Below are 23,067 nucleotides of genomic sequence, written 5' to 3' on the forward strand. Positions count from 1 at the left end.
TACGTTGCGACGAAACAGTTCTATTCTTGTGTTCGATACCATAAGTTGTATAATAGATAGTGTTAATATCATATTTCTTAACACGCAAGCAAGTATGTCAAAAAAAATATACAGGTATATAAGAGAATATAAGTTAAAAGATAACTTAAAAGAAGACGAGAAAAAGAAACCACCAGAAAACAACGTTTCGGGTAAAAGTTATAAAAATTTGAAATTTTAATTTATACGAATTTAATATATTTAAATATAATTAATAATGCTTATTATAATTAATAATACCTATTATATTATATTTGAATACAATTAATAACAAAATTATGTATTCAAATACAATAATTCTATACAAAGAATTTGATTTATGTTATACGAAACAGTTCTATTCTTGTGTTCGATGTCATAAGTTGTATAATAGATAGTGTTAATGTTATATTTTTATTAATACGCAAGCAGATGAAGCAGATGTGGAAAAAAAAAGCAATAAGAGGAAGTATGTCTCATCAGAAAAAGACGAGAAAAAGAATCCACCAGAAAACAACGTTTTGGGTGAAAGTTATAAAAATTTGAAATTTTAATTTTTACGAATTTAATATATTTAATATATTTAAATATAATTAATAATGCCTATTATAATTAATAATACCTATTATATTATATTTGAATACAATTAATAACAAAATTATATATTCAAATATAATAATTCTATACAAAGAATTTGATTTATATTATACGAAACAGTTCTATTCTTGTGTTCGATGTCATAAGTTGTATAATAGATAGTGTTAATATTATATTTTTATTAATACGCAAGCAGATGAAGCAGATGTGGAAAGAAAAAGCAATAAGAGGAAGTATGTCTCATCAGAAAAAGACGAGAAAAAGAATCCACCAGAAAACAACGTTTTGGGTAAAAGTTATAAAAATTTGAAATTTTAATTTTTACGAATTTAATATATTTAAATATAATTAATAATGCCTATTATAATTAATAATACCTATTATATTATATTTGAATACAATTAATAACAAAATTATATATTCAAATACAATAATTCTATACAAAGAATTTGATTTATATTATACGAAACAGTTCTATTCTTGTGTTTGATGTCATAAATTGTATAATAGATAGTGTTAATATTATATTTTTATTAATACGCAAGCAGATGAAGCAGATGTGGAAACAAAAAGCAATAAGAGGAAGTATGCCTCATCAGAAAAAGACGAGAAAAAGAATCCACCAGAAAACAACGTTTTGGGTAAAAGTTCTAAAAATTTGAAATTTTAATTTTTACGAATTTAATATATTTAAATATAATTAATAATGCCTATTATAATTAATAATACCTATTATATTATATTTAAATACAATTAATAACAAAATTATATATTCAAATACAATAATTCTATACAAAGAATTTGATTTATATTATACGAAACAGTTCTATTCTTGTGTTCGATGTCATAAATTGTATAATAGATAGTTAATATTATATTTTTATTAATACGCAAGCAGATGAAGCAGATGTGGAAACAAAAAGCAATAAGAGGAAGTATGCCTCATCAGAAAAAGACGAGAAAAAGAATCCACCAGAAAACAACGTTTTGGGTAAAAGTTCTACAACTTTGAAATTTTAATTTTTATGGATTTAATAATTTGAATGTAATTGATACCTATATTATATTATATTTGAATACAATTAGTAACAAAATTATGTATTCAAATACAATAATTGTATACAAAAGAATTTGATTTAAATTATAGTCCATGATTTAAATATATATGAATAATTAATTTATATAAAGAATTAAATTATACAAATAATTTATTTATGAGAGATTTAGTTTAATAACACTAAGTTAATATCATATTAAAGCGCAAGAAAATTTTTTTCATAGAAAAACCTTGGTGGATAAAACATTGCACAATAGAAAACGATAAAGCACATTGCAGATATTGTAAAGACACACGTGAAAGTTTCATACATAGAGTTTCAATTGGTGTAACGAATTTAAAAAAACATCTAATAAAAGAACATGACAAAATTAATATAAAGGAAAATACATCATATAAAATTTTGCAACATTATGAATCCGAAGGCAATGTAATAAAATGTTTGGAATGTGAATATTCTTGCAAAGTTCAATTAAACAGTAGTCTTCCATATCACTTAGAAGAGATTCATAAAAATGAAATTGAAAACAAACAAGGTAAAGAAATTCATTTTATGTATATTATGTATTGTTCTATTTTTTCAAACATATACTTTTATATACAAAAGGATATTAAAAAACGGATGTTTGACCTTTATTGTACATTATAAATATGTTATATAATGATATTTAAGATAATTTAAATTAAAGCTAATATCATATACAGATATGATAACTAAATATCTTTAGTATTATTATATTTTAAGCATAATAATATAATTATTATTTTATTATATTATTTAATTATAATTGATAGATTGTCAAAATCGTGTTTAAGTAATCACAAACAAAAAGATTCATATAAATAATATTTCCGGATCTGAAAACTGATATTCGGTTAATAGTGGTTTAATAATAAGAATTTTATGATTAAATTAAATAATGAGATTAAATGTAGATATAGGATTTAATATTGAACTAAAAATATATTAACCTTTATTTTTCAATCATTTTACATGCAGACGATGAACAGAGCCAGGAAATAAATGGTGACGTGGAAGCAAATATAAAAAATATTATATCAAATTTTACAAAGTACGAATTCCAACAAGTAGAGGCTAGAAAAAAACAAATAATAGAAGAAACAATTAAAGAAGGTAAATTATGTTATAAGTATTATTATGTTATAAGTATTATTTAAATTATACTTACCCATTAAAGCAACAAAAACATAATATCTATTTCCTAATTTTTTTATTCAACAATGTAACTGCAATATACATACATATCTTTTTATGTATATTTCTCAGTGAAAAATTATAACATTAATATTATGTTGCTGTTATAACATTAATGTTACTGTTGTTTTGTATTTATTTGGTAATTATAACTAACTTTATCCAAGCATTCTAATTTTTTACATCTATTATTTGAATATAATTAACAATTTCTAAAATCAAGTATTAAAAATAATAGCGTTCTAGAAAGTTATTTCGTTTGAATAATATTCAAAGATATAAAGACTTGGATATTAAAATTATAAAAGATTTATTAATAACACCATGTTAATATAATACTAAAGCGGAAGAAAATGTGATAAAAAATCATTGGTGGATAAAACATTACACAATAGTAAACAATATGGCAGAATGTAAATATTGTAAAGATGAAGAAAAAAAAGGACTTTACTTTTGCCAAACAAAGTGCCGTAAACATTTTGAGCGCAATCATTCGGTAACTTACAAACAAGAAAATGTATCAAAAAGTATTTTTCAATATTTTAAACTTCAAAACGATATACTACTACAATGTACGAAATGTAATAAACTTATTCTAATACGAATCAACTATGATTTTTCAAAACACTTAAAACAAACACATAAAAGTGAAATTGAAAGCAAACAAGGTAAAAAATCATTTCATATATAGTACAATTTCTTTAATTATATACTTCTTAATTATTTACTATTATATATAATGAACTTTTTAAAAAAAAGATATTTGACTTTTATATATACTTTAAACATATGTATTATAAATATTTAAATTAATTAAACTTAATATTACACACAGACATAATAACTCAATAAAGTTTTATAACACTAAAGATATTTTAGCATTTATTTTTTTTTTCTATATGCAGATGAAATAAACCAAGGAGTTGATAGTGAAACAGATAAAATAAGTCTTATATCATCTTATAAAGATCTTATAAAACGTATGTTCCAAAACATGAAAAATAGGATAGATAAAAAAGGTAAATTTATATGTGTTAAGTTATTCTTATATATTTAACATAAAAGCACAATAAACAAAACACAACATCTATGTTGTATGTGTGTTACTTTTCTTATTCAACAATGTAACTGCATACAAAACAGATATATAAATATATATATAAATATATATATATATATTTTGTTTTTACGTATATTGCTGAGTGGAAAATTAGAACATTAATGATATGTTACTGTTATTTTGTATTTATTTAATAGTTATAATTAACTTTATCCGGATATTTTATTTTTTTTTTTTGAATATTATTAATAATTTGTGAAATCGATTATATAAATAATTATGTACAAAAAAATTATTTATTTAAATAATATTCAAAGATGTAAAGAGTTGGCAATTCAGATTATAAAAGATTTCTTGACAATATTGTTAATATAATATTAAAGGAAATGTTATACGCAATGCCTGGTGGATAGAACACTGCACAATAGAAAACGATAAAGAAATAGTAAAAGCACAATGCAAACAATGTGGTAAAAAACATACACTTTCTTTTGCATTGTCACGTCAATATACACATTTGCGAACACATTTTGATATTAACAGAGAAACAAGTATAAAGACTATTATATGGAAATATTTCAAACTTGTAAACAATGTGCAACTAAAATGCACCAAATGTGCAAATGATTCCACAATTTTACAAGTTGAATTCATAAATAATTTTGAATATCACCTAATAAAAGAACATCAAATTACAAAAAACCGACAAGGTAAAATAATTTTAAGTATATTTTTTTAATTATACTATTTTTATAATTGTACCATTTTTGTAATTATGTACTCTTGTCTCCAATAAATATTAAAAAATAGATGTTAGATTTTTATGTACATCGTAAATGTATTACAATTATTTAAGTTAATTGAAATTAAAACTGATATTATGTACACATATAATGACTAAATATTTTCAGTATATTATTTAATTATAGTTGATAGTTTGTCAAAATCGTGTTTCAGTAATCGTGTATAAGAAAAGGTGTGTATAATATTTGTGGATATGAATAGTCTTTGACATTTGAATATCAGTGATTTAATAATAATAATTTTTTGATTTAATAATAATAACGTTAGGATCTAATTATATAATACATTTGATTGTAGAACAAGGTTTTATGATACTAAACATATTTTAATATTTATTTTTTTAATAATTCTGTGTACAGATGATAAAATAAACCAAGGAATTAATGATAACGCGGAATTAGAAAGTAGGGTATTCACTCTTATAAAGAACCTATATGTATACCACAAAAAGAAAAGTAACATAATAGAAAGTAAAGAAGATGAACAAGGTATAAATTTATTCTATAAATATGTGAATAATATTATAAATTATATATATTTAAATATTTAAATTAGTTAATCTTATATCTAACATTATATTCAGATATTAAGTCTTGTTGCACTTATTACATGTATAAAATATATAAATATAATTAATAATTTATAAAATCACATTTGTATAAAGTAATAATAATTGTAGCATTTATATTACGCTGAGATTATTCTTACAGTTTTTATTTTTTTAATTATTTTGTACAGATGATGAACCAATGCAAGCTTAAATAATGTTCGATGTAGTATGGATTTCAAAACAGATATTGAAGACATTGCTATAACAAGCAGCAACCAATAATCCAGCAATTTAAATAGGAAATGAATGAAATAGCAACACTGACGAGTAATAATTGACTTTATATTTATTACATAATGTAATTTTAAAAATTAAATAAACTTATGCAAATTAAAAGAGTAAGATTGATTTTTCTGCAGTTTTGTAGATGGTAAAATGTTTACTAATCGATTGTTAAACGATATATTTTTATTATAAGTTTAGTTAAAAATAGAATAATTTAAAAATTTTATATATATTACTTAATTCAAAAGGTACAGCGGAATGTGTATAGTATAATTGCGTTTGAAGATAATCTAATGTAGTGGCTATTTGAGAATAACTTCTAATATACAAGTTCGTTATACAACATTTTAATTTTCTGTTAGATTGTTACGGAAGTAAATTTGGAGAACTATAATATTTTATATTTTATGACTATTACAGTTAATCAAATAAAAAGTAATTATACATAAAGAGAGACCTTAAAGGAATATATTTTGTATATATTTTTTTTCCGATGACTATGTGGTATATTAGTTCATATTATATATATTTACTAAAGATTTTTTAAAGAATTTTTTTAATAAATCCTTTTTAATGATTTCTTTAGAAAAAATTGAAAATAATCCTTGTTTTATTCTATTTATATGAAAAATTATCCAACTGGCTCGATTTGATGGAAGTTGAAAAAAGGAAAAAAAATTGATTGCAATTTGACTTATATTTTGTTAGTTTTAAATCAAATAAGTATTTAATAAATTATTAGTTTTATATAAAATGTTATAATATGTATGTTATACAATAATACAAACTACATATTAAAGATACATGTAGCATTATAATAACAAGAATATTTATATAATAGAAATAACAAAAATAAGTTTTAATATTTAGTTTTGAATCTTCTTTTCGCTATTATCATTTATAACACAATAATTATTTTGTTACAAAATAATTTAAATAATATATATATGTAGGATTAAAAACGCATTATTTAACATACTGCATTCCTCAGGACACTGTTATTAGAAGATAAGTTTTATGTGCGCGCGTGTGACGTTGCAGGCGATAGCGGCTAGATCATACGGTGCGAGTATCTAGCATTGTTTATAACAGATTAAAATATTGAGAAAGCACGATGAATCACATTAGTACAAGATATTGAGAGAGCACGATGAATCAGTGCAGTCTCTCAGGGCAGTCTGTATTCAGCCGTCATTCTGTGCGTACACTATTATATTATACTCTATATCCTCAATAAATCCTTTTCTTAGTTAATAACATCTTTCTGTCCACCATATCCCACATATATATTTCTGCTAATTTCAAAAAACGATGTGTAAATAATATGTGATGATTAATTGCAGTAATATCAGTTACGAATTTTCAAAAAAAATTAATATTTTCTTTGTATTGACTAAAATGTTACATTATATTGTTTATAAAATTATTTATAAATTGTGAGACCTGTATTTTACATCTTTAATGTTATATCTTTTGATTTTTATTTTTTTCGACTTTCGCGTAACCGACGTGATATTGACATTATTAGTAATGGTCTTTTTTTTCAATATATACTACTTGCTTTAATATACCCTTCACATCAATGTATACCTCCGCTGTTTGATCCTGATTTCTGGCTTATTTTTTAATTTTGTTAGAGTAGATCACGAATTTTTTAAATTATATATATGCTATGGCTGCCTTTCGATATTCGGTACCAGTATTGAAAATCTATAGTTTATTACGTTATATACACTATAAATTTTCAGTATTGGCAGTAAATATCAGAACGCAACTTATATACAATATTTTATAATTTTTGTATTAATTTTTTTCTTACTACAGTCGAACCTCTTGTCCTACAACCCTCTTATGCTACGAAACCTCTTATCCTACGAGAAAAAATCCTTTCATGTTACGATCGCTAAAGGAGAATTATACCCCCATTCTCAAATTTTTGTCGTAGGATCAGAGATTTAAGGGGAAGATTTCGGATCGAAAATGTCGTAGGATAAGAGGTCCGACTGTATAGTCAACTGTCTGGCAGATTGTTTTAAATGAATATATTCCAGCAGTGTAGATTATTGGTTCGATATGATATATGAGCATGAGCTGAGTATTCTCTTAATATAGACAGTACTGTTTTTGACTGTTTGAATATTTTATGGCTAAATTTTTAGTTTTGGTTCCAACGTTTGTACGAAAAATATTTCTCCAATATTCTTTGTATAAACATATTATGTTAATAATGTGACGTATCTTTAACGAATCTTTATCATGTGAAATACTTCTATAATTTTGAAAATTACTGTGTATAACTGTAATATTTTAGAGTAACAATATGACTCTGCTTTCTAACTTTATAAGAAAACAAAGCATAATGCCAACAATATTCGAAAATATTATAACTAGTAAATTATATTTAATAATTATAATTATATTTATATTTAAAAATGTATTTGTTAATGACTTGAATGGTTTTATAACTTCTTGCTCTGTCTCATCATTATTGTATCGTTGTATCATTATATCATTGAATTAATGATAAAATAAACGCGGTTAGTAAGAAGAACTTGCAAGTTGCTATCTATATCGATTTGAACAAAATTTTTGATACTGTTGATATTGATATTGTTATTGAATAACTTACGGATATTTAATATCTCCCAAAATTTTTTTTTTTCTCTATTAAATTATGTAATTTATAACAGATTACAAGTCACTAAATTTAATAATTGTTGTATTCAGATAAATAGAAACCTTTTAAATATACTTTAAAGTTTACAAATAAGATCTTTTTTTTTTTTAATGTATTATAATTATTAATATCATATTTATTAATATATAAATTTATTCAGTATAGTAAATTTTTATTATATGCATATGATTTAAAAATGTTTCATCAAGTGGATAATGTTTCGTCAAGTTGATACTATTTTTCATTTACAACAAAATTTTTTTCAGATTTGATTCATCACCGACTAGAAACTGGGAATCTGCTATGCTTAACTTGTATGATTTAAAGTAAGATAGAGAGATTGATTGTGATTATTAATATATTTGTAGTTATTCGACCTTATTAAGATGTGATTAATTTCTACAGATATGAAAAAGTAAATATTTAACAACATTTTTTCATGCTTTGTATTAGGGAAAAAAAAAATAAATTTGTGCTTTCCGCCACTCTAATAATATTTAAAATTTTTGAATAAAAAAAGTTGTGTATATTACAAAAATCAGACTAATCAAAATTATATATTAAAACATATAAGGTAAAATTAGAAGAGATTGTTCACAATTCGAAAAAAATCACTAGAAGTCGAATGTTCAATAATTTTTTTAATTACAATAAATTTACAAACGTGTTCTCTTTGATATGTTAAACATGTTTAGTAAACAATATTCCAATTCATTTACTATTTTCGTTAAGATAATATAGTTTATTTAGAAATTCAGTTTTGCGCATTCACTTTCTAATCAGGTAAGTCAGATCGTACCTGTGGATAGGAAAAATTGTACATGGATAGAAAGAATGATCTTTGTATTGAAAATAAATATAAATTATTTATTTCTATTAAAATTTATTAAACATAAAAAAGAGCTCTCATTCAAATAACAAAGAATTAAATTGGCGAAAGGCTTTAGAGAGCAATGGATGTGAGTCACCTCAGATTAAAGCACAATATTGTGTTGTAAAAATGTATAATTCAAAGAATCAAATATATAATTGACACAAAATATAAGATATAATAAGAAGCTTTTAAATACGAACGTTTCGGGCTCTTGTTTTGAGCCTTTTTCAGCGCAAAGTATAAGTGTATGAATTACATTTAAAGGAAGAATGATACAAATATAAATATAAAATTAAGAAAATTAAAAAATTAAAAATTAAAATATTAAGAAGTCATGAGCAGTAGTCGGCGGAACGCAAGTACAAGTATAGTTAACAAATTTTTTTTTACGAGTATCCTTTAAATAAATCAAACTCCCAACGGTTGGTAGGCCGGGAAGAATTAAATTCGTATATTTTAAAAAAGGAAAGCTTAATGACTTGATTACAATAACCTAGAAATATATAATTTCATTTAAACATAATTCAAGTTACCAAACTGTATGTACAATTGATTGAGAAAGTACTTACAACATAAAAAACTCTGTCAAATTTTTTCTCTCTAAGACCAACAATGTAATTCACATTACAAACGATTACTGCTAAAGGAATAGTGAGGTAGACCGTTTATATACAAAATCATGACTTTGAAATTTTCGGAAGTTTATTTATTACGTCATGATATAAAACCGGTAAATTTTCTGTGTCTGTCTGTAAATTCAAACCATTACTCTGTCTTTTTATAAACAACATCTCCGAGATCAATCTTTTATTATAGAAGGGAACTTTATCTAAGATCTCGACATTATTCCAACAAAAATCATGATTGTATAAAAGTCTGTGAGTTGTGATAACTAAAGGGTTATTAATATTTCTGTTGATTTACGATCTATGCTCTGAAATTCTCGTCTTAAGCATTCTAAAGGTTTGTCCTACGTAAGTTGCATCACATTCCGAGCAACTTATTTTGTAGACTACATTTGTTTTACAGTTGCTCGGTACGACATCCTTATGTACTTTAATTATGCTACTTAGTTTATGTAAACTAAAATAAGACAATTTAATATCTATATTTTTTGTAATGTTCTTTAATCGATCAGTTATGTCCGATAAATATGACACGGTAAAAAAAAGAAAAGAATTACCGGCTGTCCCGTGTTTTATAGAGTCATGTTTGTTTGTCAAATGTTTTAAACGTTGGTTGATAACGTCAAAAATCAAACTGAGTGGGTAACAATTGTCTATCAAAATTTTAATAACGAGGTCAAAATTTTTTGTGTGGAATCTAGGGTGTGACAAGGCGAAAGCTTTGTCCACGAGTCCAAATATCGTACCCTTCTTTTGGCAATGCGGGTGTTGTGAATGGAAATTAAGATATCTTCCCGAGAAAGTTGTTTTATGAAACCAGTCAGAAATTAAGAAATTATTTTTGACTATCAAAGTTAAGTCTAAAAAGTTAATTCTCCGGTCATATTCTACCTCTAATGTGAATTGTAATCTGTCGTAAAACGAGTTAAAAATAGAAAGCGTCAAGTCAATAGAACCAGAAGGAACTGGCATTAGAATGTCGTCAACATATCTAAAATATAAAGGGGGGGGGATAAAACGTAGCGTGTTCAGAGCTCTCTCTCCTCTAGATCCTGTAATACAATGTCTGCCACAATCGGAGGTAGAGGAGAACCCATAGGAGTGCCATAAGTCTGGCGATAAGTAATATTGTTGAACGTAAAAAAGGTTGAATATAAAACCAATTTTACTCCACTCAAAAATTCCGTTTCAGGTAAATCACAATTATCTCGTAAGGCCATCTTTTAGAGACACTGTCAAATGCTAAATCTAGAGGAATGTTAGTAAATAATGAGATCACTTCAAGTGAAATTAGCTTTACATCATCATCTATATGAAAATTTCATACCTTGTTGACTAGATCAAAATTATTTTTAATATGACTGGGAGTCGTAGGAAAACTCTTATTCATGATTTTATGCAAGAACACCGCGAGAAAGTATAGAGAACTGTTTATGGAGGAAACAATAAGTCTGTATGGTGTATTAATTTTGTGGACCCTAGGTAGACCATAAGCCCTTGGTAAAGTATCATCAGTAAACAAAAGATGCAAAGACGAGAAAAAATATCGGGGCGAAGTTGCTGAATCGGGAATCGAACCCGAGTCTTTCGCTTGCCGGGCGACTGCTCCTTAACACTGAGCTATTCAGCCTCACACCCAAAACTTCTCTCGTCTATTTGTTTTCTTCGTCTACATCTCTTTAGGGGGGTAAAAAGGGGTTATAGAGTTCTCAAAAATGAGAATCTATTTCTTGGTAAATACACCAAGTAAAAATATGTGCCCTGTGCACAGTTCAACTTTCGCGAGAATTAATTCTAAATTAATATCCGCGCATGACTCTTATTGCCAAGTTAATAGTTACGTGTTTGTAAATATTGAGAGTCTTATTTATTCGAATTATTAATAATAATATTAATAATGATATTTTATACTATTTTACTTCTTGTAAAGTGCAAATAAATACAATAAAAATAAGGCGAAAACAAAAAGAATATTTTTTATTTTTGTTTAATTTTGAAATTAATGGAGTGAATATTATTTTAATTTTTTTTCATATTGAAATAAACAACATCTCTGCGCAAATTCTTCTATCTGACGCTTGCGGGAACTATCATTGGGTTAATGATTGGTAGGGAGGAAAGATTGCGCAAACATATGAATGGCACACACGGTAAAAAATTTTCTGTTAAATTTAACACATTTGTCGTGTCTCAATTTATCCACTCTAATTTTAATGTTAATTTAACAAAAGGCAAATATGTAAACAAATAATACAAATAATATGTAAAAAAATTAACACAAAAATATGAATTAATGTGAGATTTAGTTGTTAATTGTATTGTTATAACTATTGGAACCGGTGAATATTAACTCAATGCAGAAAAGTTAAAATAACATAACGACAGTATGTTATATTAACATAAGAGTGTGTTAAAAATTTAACACAAAAATTCAAATTTTGCTTTTATAAAATAAGCAGGAAATTGTTATAACACAGGTAATTGCTTGAATTAACACATAAATTTAACAGGAATCTCTATATGTAACGTGCTTATTGCTTCTTATGTAGCTGCACGTGCATACTACGTATTTGAATTTAAAAATACAGAAACTTCTAGCTTTAATATATAATGGATGTATAAAATCCAGGAATGATCAAATATATCGAAAAAAACAAAGCAAATTTAGAAGAAAAATATTTTAAACAGAAATTTGTCATTTTAAAAAATTAAATAGCAGTATCAGTATTTTGATATTTCATCATTATGTATGGCTCTTGTGAAGATCATCTTACCGAAATTTTTAAAAGAGAAAGATTTAATCGCAGTATTTTGAAAACATTTTGATATTAACTACAATAATATGCAAAATGGTATTTTTTATTTAAAAGTTCAAAGTTCTTGTTTCAATTTTAAAATATTCGATTTTCTTGGAGATTTGTATTTACTTTATTTTATTGCATTTGTCAAAATGTTTGAAAGACATCTATATCTGTCATATTTTATTTTCAAAAATTTTATTAGAACAAAAAACATATAGTACGCTGAGTATGTTATGAGTACGTTGGAGTACAGCTGTTAAAGTACATAGAGTCACTCAATGAATTATTTACGATAACTATAAATTAAATTTAATGATATTATGTGCTGAAATGTTACTATTAATTATAATCAATTAGACTAATCCTCAAATTATTTACACACGAAGAATCTTTACCTTAAATAGATTTAACTTAAATAGATACATTATATAAATAAGTAAAGACAAAGGATCAGAACATACATTTAGAAAAAAAATTAATTTCCAAAAATAAAAAAATTAAATTACTTGAGCGCTGCAACCAGGAAATGATTCCAGATTCTCTCGGCTGGATTACTATTTATAACGAAGTGATGACCATCTTTTGCAGCTGAATCCTCTCAACAAAATAATTGTTTAGTTGTTGCATCACTCAAAAATAATGCTGGTATTGTTAGTAATTTTATACAAAATGTATTCACACAACAATACTTTCCGGGCAGTAACAATAATTTTACACCTAAAGACAAAAGAAACAAGCCGACAGTAACACAAGTAGAATGTTTAATAAAAGTGAATATAAACAAAAACATTAAAACACAAAATTTATATTAAGCTGTAAAGTTAAAAAAAATAAGTTAAAGTATACCTGACAATGTAATCATGTATTGTAAATAATAGTCGAACTTAAGTCGAGTCTAACCTAACGAAAAGAGCATGCGAGAAACTGTCTGATTATGAAAGAAAAAGCGAAAAAAAAGCAAAGGAAGATCAGAACGGATTTGATTGAGAAAGGTAAAATGAAAAGAAGGAAAAAAACCAATTACAATACGTGGCAAGATACAAATCTAATCTCTTCGACGCGGAAGATTTGAAAGAGAGATGATGTTAAGAATATCAGTATAACAATCATTGAAGAGTTCGGGGTTGTTCTATAAATTTAAGTCATTGAATTGCCTTGACATGAATTATTTCCGAAATATTATAAGAAAAATTTCTCATCCAAAATACGAATGTTTTCAATCAAAATCATGGTCATGATTAATCCGATATACCGTAATGACCGAATACTAATTGTAAGCATTATTTTGTCTAATATGATTTTCTGAGATTCTTGTTTTTAATTGTCTACTTGACCATATTATGTGACGCATTACAATCGCGACAATAGATTTTATCACATTACAACGATAATATATTAGAAAAAGATTCTAATGTACCTTAATAAATTTGAACTTACAAAGATTAAAAAAGGATAACCGTAATCATTTATTACAAATCGTTTACCATACAACTGAACCGCGGATTCAAACTTCTCGGAAATGTTATTAACAAATAACACTGTAAAAAAAGGATATTGTTTGAACAGCTGTCCTTTTTCCTAGATCTTCGCGTACGTGTCGAATTCATTAATATTTTCAAGCGAGATTTCAATGATTCTCAAAAATAAATCCGACGGGATATTATCTGAAAGAATATTAATTTATTTTTCAAAAATTTTTTTGATGGTAACAAAAATGCGAAAGTAAAAATGTACGATCAATAAAAACTAACAGATTATTTTCTTTTGAAATAACAGATGTTGCGAGAAGAATTTCAAAAGTTTTGCAAACTCAATAAATTTATTCATCACTTAAGAATCCTTTTTCCACGTATGAGCATTGAAATGTTGTCTATAAAATTGATTGGTCGTAATATTTTAATGATTTATATCAAACAAAATTAAACAGTTAAAATTTAAAGAACAATACTGAACTCCTTAATGATTGCTATATCAGTATTTCTAGCAATTTTTCACATTCGAATCTCCTGCGTTGGATAGATTAATTTTGATATTTCTTGCGAGATGTTTTCAGTTTCTTACCCCCTTCTCCTTTTCTCCCTTTTTCTGCTTTTCCTTACCCTAGACTTTTTCCTTTCCTTTCTTGTTTCTTCACTTGTCCTTTCCATCTTATCATAATCAGCTGGTCTTTCGTACAACTTTTAGCATTTTTATTTAACATAAACTGTTTTATTTAATTTTTCCTTCTTGTTCTGTACATTACTAGTTAGAATTTCTCTCTTTTTAGGCTTAAATTTTTATTCTCGCCATGAATGCATTAGAACACGTTTCATGCAGAATTTTTAACTGGCGCTATTTATGTGACTGAAATATACTGACAATGAGCAATTCTTCTTTCAAGAAATCAGCTGTATTGGATTGTCACATTAACACAATTAGCAATTCTGTTTCAGAATTTCGTATTTATCGCTGCACTCAAATAATTTAATTATATTCTTTGTAATTAATTTATCATTTATTAGTAGTAATAGTAGTAGTTCTACTATTACTATCATTTATTATTTTATTTCATTATCTCTGACTATTTAAAAAAAACATGCTACTTAGAATCTTATGTACAATATTCCTTTTGTATATAATTGTTTTATTAAAAACATTACATATTGTATACATGTTTTGCAGAATTATCTTTGTTTTTATACGTTCTTATACTTCTTTTCGTGCGTATTGTTTCAAGAAATTTACTTAAAATTTTAATTATGTTGATTTTTAGTACTCATCTTATAATTGGTGAAATCGGCACATTATTTACATGATTTTATTTTAAATTCTTTAATCTTAAATGTCACTCACTCTCGGTTGACTTTGATATTTACATTTATGTAACGAGTCATGTTCCACTGACGAAGATTTTACATATCGGATCAAACTGTTTGCTTATATGTAACTCTTTTCAATTTGTATAACAAATACTCGCACGTTTTAATATCTGATTGACTCTGGCATTTGCCTATTGTAATAATTTATGTTTTAAATTATAACATCTAAATTTACATATTCTGATTAGTATAATATGCATTTTATAAAAAGGGCTATCAGATGGTGTCATATAATATTTTAAACAATATAATATCTATATAATATTTATGATAATTTAGCCGTTAAGTAGAGTCAAAATGATTGTATTATTAATAAAATTAACTGTTTGATGTAACATTGTTTATAAAATTTGTATATAGATATTATTATACTAATAAAAAAAATATATATACATAATCTTATTAGTATAATATATATTTTAAAAAGATTTTATAAATATAATAATGTTATAATATCTTATTATAATACATACATATTATATGTATATTTTATGTTTTATACATATACGTATTATGTGTATTATGTACATACATACATACATACACACACACACACACGCGCGCGCGCGCATGTATGTGCAAGATATGTCAGAACGTCAAAGGTTTTTATCGAGAGGCCTCTATCGAAAAATGTTTCCTGCAAAAGTTTTATGAATTTTTTAAAAGACATAATATAAAATTATATAATATATAATATAATGTATTATATAAATTCCATAGAATATATTCTGATAAATTTATGTTATATAAAATTATTGATAAATAAGTTTCAGATATTTGACGTTGTTTAAATAAAGTATAATTAACAAACTGTAAAAAAGCTAATATTTAATTTATAAAATTGCGCTACATTATATGAAAATGCAAAGCGAACAAATACTCGTCAATTTCTTCATTTAATCAACTTAACCCGTTAGAATCAAAACTGTTGTACTATTGATGATATTAACAGCCTGATGTAACATTATCTATAAAATTTGTTTTGCAATCTGTATCACTGTTGTTAAATTTGAACCCATCATTGAATCTTCAATTTGAATTTTTTAATAACCGTAATTTAAATACAAAATTATTATAACAGTATAGAAATATTGTAATTAGGAAAGTTGTTTAGAATTTGAAATTTATCGATATCAAATAATGTTTGGTTCAACATCTTTGCCGGTTTTAACGAAATATTTTGCGTATCTAACTATAGTAACAATCAAATTTACAAGTACTTTGTGTCTGAGTCTGCCAATCAAGAGATGATGCGGATTGGAGGAGACAAAGTCTACTTTCGCATTTCTAATGGACAGCATAAATGAAATTGACCAAATATGAATCGTTAATATTTATATTTTTTTAAATCTAACTTTTTTGTATTAGTTTCTGTTTTTAATTTTATGACGATCATATTTTATCCGCGTTAATTCTTAAATTGGTCCGTGAGCGATATTTGTATCATTTTTATACTATATCTGTGTGTTTGTTATAACGCTGAGGATGGTCCAAAGAAAGATCCGAAATTTGTTACAATATCCGATAAAGTTCATTTAAGCTCCATGTTAATATGCACTATATACAGATTAATAATTACTATTGTTATAATAAGGTGTGCTATTAATTACTCTTCTTATAATAAAATCGCTCTACTTACCATGCTAACTTGTAAAAGCTATTTCATTTTGTTTTTATTAGGTTTTATATTTCATTCTTAATTTAATACTTAATTCGACCATAAATTATTTCTTTTTCAATTATTTACGCAATGGATTTTTATAATAAATAAAAATAGTTATATTAAAACTCTTTTATATATGTATAAGAGCAAAAGGATAGTTGTTTAAATTTTATATATATCATAAATTTATATATATTATAATTTATATACATCATAAATATAATACAAATATTCGAGTCAATCTCAATTAAAGCTAATATTATGCAAATATAATAACCACATTTCTTGAGCCTATTATTTAATTATAAATGTTATTATTTAATTATAAAGTTTGTAAAATTATACATTTCCATAACCTCATATAAGAAAAGGTTTGTCTAAATAATATTTACATATTTAAATGTGCTATGATACTGAGATAGTAAGTGATTTAATAAAACTATTTTATGATTCTATGAAATAATGTGAATAGTTGTAACAAAGTTCTATAATACTAAAAATATTTTAGTACTTATCTTTATCAAGCATTATGCAAATGAACTCAAGGGATTAATGGTAACGCGTTAACAGATACAGAAAGTCTTATTTCAAATTTTATAAAGTATATATTCCATAAATTGAATTGTAAGATAGAAGAAAATAAAAAGATTGAATAACGTTCGAGATATAATGCTGTAAACATTTAGATATTTTTTAAATTATGTTTATACATTAAAAATTAGCTTTTGTCATATTCACTAACATTATATTCAGTTACAATAAGTCATTTTTTTGCTCTTATTATATAAATATAACAAATAATTTATAAAATCATATTTGTAAATAATTAGGTACAAAATATTTTTTTAGTTCAAATAACATTTGAAAATCTGAATATTTACATATTTGGATAATATGCGATATAATAATAACAATTCCAAGACCGAATCGAATAATAATTGTAGCAATGCGTTATGTAGCAGTGTTGAAATTATTAAACAGTTATTTTTTAATTGTTTTGTGCAGATAATGAATTAATTTAAACTCAAAAATGTTTGAAGGATTTCAAAACAGATATTAAAGACTTTGTTATAACAAGCAGCAGCGAATAATCTAGCTATTTTTAACGCAATTTAAATTTTCTTTGAGTAAATGTAAGAAATAGTATGATTTGATTTTAAGACTCATAATTTCTAATAAGTTCAATGTTCTGTTCGTATTCTATGACAAAATAAATAACAAAATTGCTGCACCGATATTAGTTTTTACTCTTCAATTAATTTTATTTTTAAGTTTATTTCATGTTGGTAAATAGCGTGAATTTCGAAAGATCGTTAAATAATTAGATACAAAACAAACATTAGTCAGATTTAAACTGTGTATCAATATTTAGGTTCTTCTGAAAAATAGTATCTCCTTTCGTGACCTTTCCTAACAAAATTATTCTACAAATACGTTGCGACGAAACAGTTCTATTCTTGTGTTCGATACCATAAGTTGTATAATAGATAGTGTTAATATCATATTTCTTAACACGCAAGCAAGTATGTCAAAAAAAATATACATGTATATACGAAAATATAAGTTAAAAGATAACTTAAAAGAAGACGAGAAAAAGAAACCACCAGAAAACAACGTTTCGGGTAAAAGTTATAAAAATTTGAAATTTTAATTTTTACGAATTTAATATATTTAAATATAATTAATAATGCCTATTATAATTAATAATACCTATTATATTATATTTGAATACAATTAATAACAAAATTATGTATTCAAATACAATAATTCTATACAAAGAATTTGATTTATGTTATACGAAACAGTTCTATTCTTGTGTTCGATGTCATAAGTTGTATAATAGATAGTGTTAATGTTATATTTTTATTAATACGCAAGCAGATGAAGCAGATGTGGAAAGAAAAAGCAATAAGAGGAAGTATGTCTCATCAGAAAAAGACGAGAAAAAGAATCCACCAGAAAACAACGTTTTGGGTGAAGGTTATAAAAATTTGAAATTTTAATTTTTACGAATTTAATATATTTAATATATTTAAATATAATTAATAATGCCTATTATAATTAATAATACCTATTATATTATATTTGAATACAATTAATAACAAAATTATGTATTCAAATACAATAATTCTATACAAAGAATTTGATTTATATTATACGAAACAGTTCTATTCTTGTGTTCGATGTCATAAGTTGTATAATAGATAGTGTTAATATTATATTTTTATTAATACGCAAGCAGATGAAGCAGATGTGGAAACAAAAAGCAATAAGAGAAAGTATGCCTCATCAGAAAAAGACGAGAAAAAGAATCCACCAGAAAACAACGTTTTGGGTAAAAGTTCTACAACTTTGAAATTTTAATTTTTATGGATTTAATAATTTGAATGTAATTAATGATACCTATATTATATTATATTTGAATACAATTAGTAACAAAATTATATATTCAAATACAATAATTGTATACAAAAAAATTTGATTTAAATTATAGTCCATGATTTAAATATATATGAATAATTAATTAATATAAAGAATTAAATTATACAAATAATTTATTTATGAGAGATTTAGTTTAATAATACTATGTTAATATCATATTAAAGCGCAAGAAAATTTCTTTCATAGAAAAACCTTGGTGGATAAAACATTGCACAATAGAAAACGATAAAGCACATTGCAGATATTGTAAAGACACACGTGAAAGTTTCATACATAAAGTTTCAATTGATGTAACGAATTTAAAAGAACATCTAACAGAACATGACAAAATTAATATAAATGAAAATTTATCATATAAAATTTTGCAACATTATGAATCCGAAGGCAATGTAATAAAATGTTTGGAATGTAAATGTTCTTTCGAAGTTCAATTAAACAGTAGTATTTCATATCACTTAGAAGAGATTCATAAAAATGAAATTGAAAACAAACAAGGTAAAGAAATTCATTTTATGTATATTATGTATTGTTCTATTTTTTCAAACATATACTTTTATATACAAAAGGATATTAAAAAACGGATGTTTGACCTTTATTGTACATTATAAATATGTTATATAATGATATTTAAGATAATTTAAATTAAAGCTAATATCATATACAGATATGATAACTAAATATCTTTAGTTTTATTATATTGTAAGCATAATAATATAATTATTATTTTATTATATTATTTAATTATAATTGATAGATTGTCAAAATCGTGTTTAAGTAATCAGAAACAAAAAGATTCATATAAATAATATTTCCGGATCTGAAAACTGATATTCGGTTAATAGTGGTTTAATAATAAGAATTTTATGATTAAATTAAATAATGAGATTAAATGTAGATATAGGATTTAATATTGAACTAAAAATATTTTAACCTTTATTTTTCAATCATTTTACATGCAGACGATGAACAGAGCCAAGAAATAAATGGTGACGTGGAAGCAAATATAAAAAATATTATATCAAATTTTACAAAGTACGAATTCCAACAAGTAGAGGCTAGAAAAAAACAGATAATAGAAAAAACAATTAAAAAAGGTAAATTATGTTATAAGTATTATTATGTTATAAGTATTATTTAAGTTATACTTACCCATTAAAGCAACAAAAACATAATATCTATTTCCTAATTTTTTTATTAAACAATATAACTACAATATACATACATATCTTTTTATGTATATTTCTAAGTGAAAAATTATAACAATGTTATGTTGCTGTTATAACATTAATGTTACGTTACTGTTGTTTTGTATGTATTTGATAATTATAACTTACTTTATCCAAGCATTCTAATTTTTTACATCTATTATTTGAATATAATTAACAATTTTTAAAATCAAGTATTAAAAATCATAGCGTTCTAGAAAGTTATTTTGTTTGAATAATATTCAAAGGTATAAAGACTTGGATATTAAAATTATAAAAGATTTATTAATAACACCATGTTAATATAATATTAAAGCGGAAGAAAATGTGATAAAAAATTATTGGTGGATAAAACATTACACAATAGTAAACAATATGGCAGAATGTAAATATTGTAAAGATGAAGAAAAAAAAGCAATTTACTTTTGTAACATAAATTGCCGTAGACATTTTGAGCGCAATCATTCGGTAACATACAAACAAAAAAATGTATCAAAAAGTATTTTCCAATATTTTAAACTTCAAAACGATATACTACTACAATGTATGAAATGTAATAAACTTATTTCAATACAAATCAACTATGATTTTTCAAAACACCTCAAACAAACACATAAAAGTGAAATTGAAAGCAAACAAGGTAAAAAATAATTTCATATATAGTACAATTTCTTTAATTATATACTTCTTAATTATTTACTATTATATACAATAAACTTTTTAAAAAAAAGATATTTGACTTTTATATATACTTTAAGCATATGTATTATAAATATTTAAATTAATTAAACTTAATATTACACACAGACATAATAACTCAATAAAGTTTTATAACACTAAAGATATTTTAGCATTTATTTTTTTTCTATATGCAGATGAAATAAACCAAGGAATTAATAGTGAAAGAGATAGAATAAGTCTTATATCATCTTATAAAGATCTTGCAAAACGTATGTTCCAAAACATGAAAAATAGGATAGATAAAAAAGGTAAATTTATATGTGTTAAGTTATTCTTATATATTTAACATAAAAGCACAATAAACAAAACACAACATCTATGTTGTATGTGTGTTAATTTTCTTATTCAACAATGTAACTGCATACAAAACAGATATATAAATATATATATATATATATATTTTGTTTTTACGTATATTGCTGAGTGGAAAATTAGAACATTAATGATATGTTACTGTTATTTTGTATTTATTTAATAGTTATAATTAACTTTATCCGGATATTTTATTTTTTTTTTATTTGAATATAATTAATAATTTGTAAAATCGATTATTTAAATAATTATGTACAAAAAAATTATTTATTTAAATAATATTCAAAGATGTAAAGAGTTGGCAATTCGGATTATAAAAGATTTCTTGACAATATTGTTAATATAATATTAAAGGAAATGTTATACGCAAAACCTGGTGGATGGAACACTGCACAATAACAAACGATAAAGAAGAAGTAAAAGCACAATGCAAACAATGTGGTAAAAAACATAAACATTCTTTTGATTTGTCACATCAATATAGACATTTGCGAAAACATTTGGATATTAACATAGAAGAAAGTGCATCAAAGGCTATTATATGGAAATATTTCAAACTTGTAAACAATATAGAATTAAAATGCATGAAATGTGATTCCTCTTTTGAAGTTATCGTACAACGTTCATTTGAACATCACTTAATAAAAGAACATCAAATTACAAAAAACGGACAAGGTAAAATAATTTTAAGTATATTTTTTTAATTATACTATTTTTATAATTGTACCAATTTTCGTAATTATATACTCTTGTCTCCAATAAATATTAAAAAATAGATGTTAGATTTTTATGTACATCGTAAATGTATTACAATTATTTAAGTTAATTCAAATTAAAACTGATATTATGTACACATATAATGACTAAATATTTTCAGTATATTATTTAATTATAGTTGATAGTTTGTCAAAATCGTGTTTCAGTAATCGTGTATAAGAAAAGGTGTGTATAATATTCGTGGATATGAATAGTCTTTGACATTTGAATATCAGTGATTTAATAATAATAATTTTTTTATTTAATAATGATAACGTTAGGATCCAATTATATAATACATTTGATTGTAGAACAAGGTTTTATGATACTAAACATATTTTAATATTTATTTTTTTAATAATTCTGTGTACAGATGATAAAATAAACCAAGGAATTAATGATAAAGCGGAATTAGAAAGTAGGGTATTCACTCTTATAACGAACCTATATGTATACCACAAAAAGAAAAGTAACATAATAGAAAGTAAAGAAGATGAACAAGGTATAAATTTATTCTATAAATAT

At 24.2% G+C, this 23,067-nt stretch overlaps 2 protein-coding genes across 7 annotated transcripts in view; both read left to right on the forward strand.

Moving 5' to 3' along the window:
* LOC140668332 (uncharacterized) lies at nucleotides 1–5,968 on the forward strand. 4 transcript variants are annotated; one of them, XM_072897265.1, is made up of 10 exons: nucleotides 1–191; nucleotides 448–543; nucleotides 809–904; nucleotides 1,897–2,208; nucleotides 2,673–2,807; nucleotides 3,233–3,556; nucleotides 3,794–3,907; nucleotides 4,332–4,658; nucleotides 5,112–5,240; nucleotides 5,491–5,968. In XM_072897265.1, the coding sequence occupies exons 1-10, from the start codon at nucleotides 95–97 to the stop codon at nucleotides 5,511–5,513; spliced, it is 1,653 nt and encodes a 550-aa protein (XP_072753366.1). In that variant the 5' UTR covers nucleotides 1–94; the 3' UTR covers nucleotides 5,514–5,968. The 4 variants fall into 4 exon arrangements, with proteins under 4 accessions (XP_072753366.1, XP_072753372.1, XP_072753361.1 ...); XM_072897271.1 differs by having other exon boundaries at nucleotides 812–904; XM_072897260.1 differs by having other exon boundaries at nucleotides 451–549; nucleotides 812–904.
* Nucleotides 5,969–18,498: 12,530 nt separating this feature from the next.
* LOC140668353 (uncharacterized) overlaps nucleotides 18,499–23,067 on the forward strand; it is a 48,529-nt gene continuing 43,960 nt past the window's right edge. The window contains exons 1-7 of one of the 3 annotated variants that reach the window (XM_072897294.1): nucleotides 18,499–18,708; nucleotides 18,965–19,066; nucleotides 19,329–19,421; nucleotides 19,715–20,023; nucleotides 20,488–20,622; nucleotides 21,050–21,373; nucleotides 21,609–21,722. In XM_072897294.1, coding sequence (XP_072753395.1) covers nucleotides 18,612–18,708; nucleotides 18,965–19,066; nucleotides 19,329–19,421; nucleotides 19,715–20,023; nucleotides 20,488–20,622; nucleotides 21,050–21,373; nucleotides 21,609–21,722 — 1,174 coding nt within the window. In that variant the 5' untranslated portion in view covers nucleotides 18,499–18,611. The remainder of the gene's footprint in view (nucleotides 18,709–18,964; nucleotides 19,067–19,328; nucleotides 19,422–19,714; nucleotides 20,024–20,487; nucleotides 20,623–21,049; nucleotides 21,374–21,608; nucleotides 21,723–23,067) is intronic. The other 2 variants (XM_072897303.1, XM_072897321.1) reach the window with 2 other exon arrangements.

The sequence above is a fragment of the Anoplolepis gracilipes genome, chromosome 1 (assembly GCF_047496725.1).
Source record: "Anoplolepis gracilipes chromosome 1, ASM4749672v1, whole genome shotgun sequence".
Taxonomy (NCBI): domain Eukaryota; kingdom Metazoa; phylum Arthropoda; class Insecta; order Hymenoptera; family Formicidae; genus Anoplolepis; species Anoplolepis gracilipes.